The 6,000-nt window shown below is 59.2% G+C and overlaps 1 protein-coding gene across 5 annotated transcripts in view; it reads right to left on the bottom strand.

Annotated features, from left to right (window-relative positions):
* Positions 1 to 236: 236 nt before the first annotated feature.
* Positions 237 to 6,000, bottom strand: part of RAB20 (RAB20, member RAS oncogene family) — a 28,190-nt gene continuing 22,426 nt past the window's right edge. For all 5 annotated transcript variants that reach the window (XM_026493597.4, XM_057307227.1, XM_057307226.1 and 2 more), the window contains one exon: positions 237 to 1,281. In XM_026493597.4, coding sequence (XP_026349382.3) covers positions 746 to 1,281 — 536 coding nt within the window. In that variant the 3' untranslated portion in view covers positions 237 to 745. The remainder of the gene's footprint in view (positions 1,282 to 6,000) is intronic.

The following is a 6,000-nucleotide window of genomic DNA, read 5'->3' as shown; positions in this document are numbered from 1 at the left end:
TAACGACCCCAAACACATCTGAGCCCAAACAGACCTTCTAGTTCTCTGTTCCTGGAGCTCATGTCATCGAGACGACGAATGCACCCATCTAAATATTCTGAAACGTCTAAGGGTTCACTGTAGCTTTTAAAGACAGAAGTACGGTCAGCTCACGGCCACCTCGCAGGCTCCCCGGCAAGGGGTCCGCCAGGGGTGAAAATAAGGTCTAAATCAACAGTCTGCACGCCAACGGTCTCCTCATCATCCTTTTTAATAACAGGTGTAACTCGCACGGCTGCAACCAGAATAAAAGCAGTGATTCTGGGTTTCGTATGAATTAACAAGCCAAGAATCCTGTGACACATCAAGACACAAGTGCCAAATGGCAGGACCAAGGAGAGACCTCCACGAAGCAAATGTCTGCGAAAACACGAAAGTGGGGCAGGGGCCACGGCCATGTGCCCACGACAGCAGGTGCCACGGAAGCCCGGCCACAGGCTTCCGCAAAGCCGGCACGTTAGGAAAGGAGCGGCACCACAAGACGGCCCCTGAGAGTCCTCGCTCCGAAGAGTTTCCGGCCCTCACCTCCCAGCACGGCGACGAGATGGAGGAATCGTCCCCGCGGACCGCCGAACGCCCAGCTGTCGCCGCCCCCGGACCTCCTCCTGCGTGGGCAGCCGGGCGACGCGGCTCCGCACTCCCTCTGACCGCAGCACACCGGGTCGTCCCGGCCCGCCGCGGGCGCTGGGGCGCGGGCCCCTCTGAGTCAGGCACAGCACCCGGATCTGGTCCGTCTGGGCGTCTTACAGCTGCTGATGTCCACGGTCTGCGGTGGCCCCTGGGCCCTCTGCCGCAGGATCACGGGCACCACCATGTCGAACAAGGTCTCGAACAGCAGGTCCACGTTGTAGCCGGTCTTCGCGCTCGTCTCGAAGCACATCTGCTCAGCGGCCGGCACCTCCTTCTCGTCCAGCATCTTGTACTTGAGGATCTTTTTATAAAGTGCCACCGCGTCCTCTGGCCGCACCTGCCTGGGCACTTCGGGCGATCCGCCGCCGCCGCCACCTGCTGTCCCGGGGCCGTGCCCTTCCTTCTCCTGGGCCTCTGCGGCCCTGTCCTCGACGAGGTCCACCTTGTTCCCCACGATGGCGAAGAGGCAGTCCGTGTTGGCCGTGTCCGTGAGGCCCAGGAACCTGTCCTCCAGCTCCACCAGGCTCTGCGGGTGGTTCACGTCGTAGGTGAGGATGACCGCGGCCGCGCCCCGGCAGTACATGGAGCCCAGGCCGTGGAACTGCTCCCGCCCTGGCCGGGAAGATGGAAAGAGAGACACGGGTTATCCCTGGTCCAAGGACGCACCCAGCGACCACACCGCACGGCAACCCGAGGGACCCCGACTGCAGGCGTGGCTGGACCCAGGCCAGATCGAGCCACTGGCTGGCACAAAGGAGTGAGTGGCCCAGGCCCCATGGGATCCAAGGACAGTGCCCTTCTGCTCTGGGAGGCTGCGCGACAGCCTGGTTTCCAGACAAACCTTTGAATTTTACTCCATGCACGTAATTCAGAGAATGGGTCACGGGCTCATACTACTTGGGTAGAAAGGGATCCCTGACAAAAAAGAAAACCTCGGTCTGTGAGTCTTAGGAGCATGGACTGAAGGCATGTTACCTACACACGTATTTATTTAAAATGTGTGTCCTTTGCCAATAAACCACTGTTTTCAGCCAAATGACCAAAGAAACACAATTTCCACCCCAACCCCCAATCATTCTGAAACGGTCCTGGCACAGGCCCGGCAGCACTGCCTTAATTTGGGGCCGGCTGGCTGTCCCCGTGCCCAGGCCGGGGGAGAGCAGCTTACGACAGACGGCCTGGGCCTACACCGGACCGCTGACCTCCCCCTCGCATGGAACCACACCCAAAGCCAGGGCTCCCCGCTTGTCCAGCAAAGCTCCAAGTGTCTCCCCAAGTGATCCGGGGGGAAGGGACGCTGAGAAGGTGCGGCCGGGGCTGGCAGGGGTTGGAAGCAGGCGTCCTGCCGAGATGCTGAGAGTCGACGTGATGTGCCAGAAAGCAGGTTTCCGGGGCCACCTGCTGACGAGCGGCGTGCACCCCAGTACAGCATGCCTGCCCTTCTCCACGAACAGCAGGGCCGTCCTGGGATAGATCGTTTCATTCCAAGTCTGTGGCAAATGACACTGCCAGCCAACGGGAGAAAGTCAGCAGCAGGCCCCCCAGCCCGGTCGCTTTCCGGCCCCACCCTCGGAGGCGATGATCAAGGAGTCTCTAGGGACAAATGTGAACACTGGCAGCAGCAGGCATTGGCTAAGAAGAAAAGCAAGACAGGCTTCCCCACCATCAGCCCTGAGCTAGGACGGTTCCATCAGACACTAATCTCATCTTGAGCGAGTGATCAGGGCATCAGGAGGTTTTCCAACAGGAAAAATGCTTCCAGCCCCCACCCTAGCTTTCCCGAGGCAGCCACCGCCGGAGAGAGCGGTGGCGTTCCAGCCATCCTGGGGGAGTGCCTCCAAGTCCACGGCACAGTTCACTGGGGACAAACAGGCAGCTATGCTCAAGCCCGGGCCTAAACTGCTCCTTTCCAGATAAAAGTGTCTGATTTGCCTTTTAAAAATGAAAAAAGTACATAATACTGATACAAGAAAAAAATCATCGTAACTAAGGAAGCAGGAACCGAAGAATCCCAAAAGCCAGCCGAGTCCGTGGGAGCCGCTGTTGCAACCCCGTAACCTACCGGCCCAGGCCCCGCGCCCCCGCACAGACCGATCGCCAGCAGTTACCACAACTGACGAATTTACCACGAGGTGTTCGCATACTTGCAATGCTTACGTTGTTTCAGATAAATCTGCAGCATGTAGGCTGCCTTCCGATGAGCGCGGTGCCCGTCACGGGACAGGCACGGGGACCAGAATTCTGCATTCAGTCCCAACTGAATTCGAGTGGGAGCCCTGGTATTTCGGCATCAAGACCACGGTGGAGACGGAGTGCGGCGTCGGCAAGACTCGGCCTTTTGACAGTTGGCTCTGCCAAATTCACAGTGTGTTTGAACTCAAGGCTCTCAAGCGAGTTTCCTGGTGGTTTGTGGACACAACTGAGCTGCGGGGTCAGGCTCCTGCTGATAAGTCACGATTGCATGTCTCCTCCTGGTCTGTCCAGGGGGCGCGCACCAGCTCCCCTCCCGTGGTGGCCAGGCCGGGTCTCTCGCTTGCTCTCCCCACCGCATTCCCCAGCCCGGGGCCCAACGCCCCAACGCCAAAGCCGAAGCCCTGGGAATTCCCGTGGGCCCCCCTCCTTGGCTTCACTGAGGAACTCCACAGCCTCGTGGTCCGATTCTGGGGGTGCCAGGGCACCAGGCTGCCCCACACCAGCCCTGAGAGGGCCCGGGGGGAAATCATGAGCTCTTTCAAGTTTAACCAATGCAGCTGCGGGTCGGCGAGCGCCAAACCCCAGGCCGGGTGACGCAGCCAGGCTGCCAGGCTTGGCGGGCCCCTGCCGTACAGCCTGCCAGCGATCCGGGGGCAGGACTCCAGGAGAGGGGCCCAGCCTCCTCCACCTCCAGGAAGCGGCCTGGGCTCCCCCTGCAGTGGGACGTCCACAGGGCTGTGGGTTGCGAGTCTGTGTGATTGTCCAGGAATTCTGGCTTGTCCGGAAGCAAATCAAGACGTGACCCGTTTCCCTGAGGTTCCCCCACATATCACATTTGTAGGACCTCCCTCCTTTTTAAGGCTGAATAATCTCCCATTGTATTCACGTGACACACTTTTTTTATCCGTTCATCTATCAAAGGACTTTCAGGGTGTTCCCATACCTTGGCCACTGTGAACAAGGCTGCAGGGACCCAGAAGTGCCAGTGAGCCAGTCAGGGGACAAATACTGCAGGATGCCACCTATCCTGAGAGATCTAAAACAGCCACATTCAGAGACACAGAGACCAGCACGGTGGTCGCCGGGGCCTGGGGGCAGGGGAGAGGGGGAGAGGGAGAGGGGGGAGGGGGCAGGGAAGGAAAGCTTGGGCTAGTGACCAGAAGCTAGGTCAGCATGAGAACAGTGGACACACCCACAGGGCCTTCCCCCCCACACATTTCGCAGAGGGAGAAACCAAGACCAGAGCCCAGAGCCGGGAGCCTGGCCCAGGTACCAGGCAGTCTGTGGTCTAACCACCCGTGGGAGAGCCGGACTCTGGGCACAGACCATCCACGTTCACGTCCCCACCGTGTGACCTCGGGCAAGTCACTCTGAGCCCCCGTTCCAATCGCCAAACTGCGGCCAGTCACACCAGAGGGAGGCTGTGACAGCGTAAGTAAGGGACATGGGTGAGCTCCCAGGACTGTGCCTGCACCTGCTGGGCCCTACGTCAGACTCCTCCCAGACCCAAGCACAAACACCTTCCCAGGACCTGTGTCCCGGGCTCTTCATCAGACGTTCACACGCTGTCTCCGAGAGCCTGGTGGCCACGTCTGCCGCTGACCAATCCCCTCCACCTGTCTTCAGAGCCTTCCTTTCAGAGGACGGCCTTCTCCCCGGTTCCGCCGCGCTGTATCCGTGGGGCTGAAAGCAGCCCGGCCGCAGGCACGAGAGGAACATGAGCCAGCCGCCCACAGTGACCCCAGGCCGCTGCCAGACAAACTCGATGGCCTTCTCTTTCCTCCTCAGCCATCCTCAGCCCGAGGACCGGCGGCCCTTGACCCCAAGCATGTACCATTTCTGCTAAGTGGTCTAAAATAACCAAACAGTGGTGCGGCCATCAGAATCACAATGCTGACTGTGCGGTTTAAACACCTGCGTGTTCTGTTTCATTATTTCCAAAACAAGAGTGACACGGGGACCCCGCACCCCAGAGCACATGACCCGGATGTGACGGGGGCGTGGGGGCATGGTACCAGTGTGATTTAGAAGCTCCCTGGGGAATGCACGGTGCACCCAGAGGGCAAGACCACCACCTTGCTCGGTGCAAGCCCGAGAGAAAAGGCCAGTTGTTAACACAGGAGAATCAGAAGGCTGCTGATTTCGATTCAGTGGAACAGTAAGGTCTGCCAGGAAGCATAGACACAAACACAAAAGAAGAAGGAACTCTGGGGTGGGGGGAGCACAGAGGGCAGAGGAAGAGAGAATCTGCAGCAGACGCCAGGCCCAGCACGGAGCCCGATGCGATGCTCGATCCCACGACCCCGAGATCATGACCTGAGCTGAAATCAAGAGTCAGGCGCTCCGCGGACAGAGCCACCCAGGCGCCCTGAAGGAGGAACTTTTAAAACTCCTGCAAGGTCTGGAACACTCACTGGACAGGAGTTCACAAAAACCCCGAAGGGACAACGTGAAAAAGACAACGCAGATCACAGAACCAGACATGGGAACAGGGAGACACTGAGGGCAGGCGTGGAGACAGCCCGGAGGAGCCCCGTCTGGGCCGAGCTGCGCCGCACCTCCCTTCAGAGACCCTGTAGAAATACAGTCGTCCTTCCGATGCTCCGAGGTTGCACCGTGTATTATAACTCCGACCTGTAAGATGACTGTAGTTCTCTCTCACACCACGGGATGTGTTTTGTCTCAAGTCTACTGTTACAGGCAAAACCTAGAACATTGCCCTCCATGTGTGTTTCTGAAGTGACGCTGAGCCTAGCTGGAGAACGGCCCGTGGGAACAACTACTCGCAGGAAGGTGCACACACGGTAAAACTCCTTCCGTGCATGAAGGGAAGGCAGCACCCGTCCCCCAGGGCGAAGAAAGGAGCGGCCGTCTGGGGCCAGTGCCAGGCGCAGCTGCCTGTCCCGCTGCGTGCACACGGCAGAGGCAAGGACACTTCCTACCAGAACCCACCGTCCGCGCAGAGGTCCCAGTCTGCTCGTGGTGAGTCCGCCACCACCGCAGCACCTGTGTGTCGGCTACGCAACAGGCTGTGGTGCCAGTTCTGTGCCCCAGTGTCAGTGCAGACGGCGCCATGAGGTCATTCTCTGAGACCTGCAATCAACTGACTTTAAGTAGATCACCTTCCATGATGTGGGT

This window comes from Ursus arctos, unplaced genomic scaffold (assembly GCF_023065955.2).
Source record: "Ursus arctos isolate Adak ecotype North America unplaced genomic scaffold, UrsArc2.0 scaffold_10, whole genome shotgun sequence".
In the NCBI taxonomy this organism is placed as follows: domain Eukaryota; kingdom Metazoa; phylum Chordata; class Mammalia; order Carnivora; family Ursidae; genus Ursus; species Ursus arctos.
Note: the sequence above shows the minus strand (reverse complement) of the source record. Positions and strands in the feature narration are given on the sequence as shown.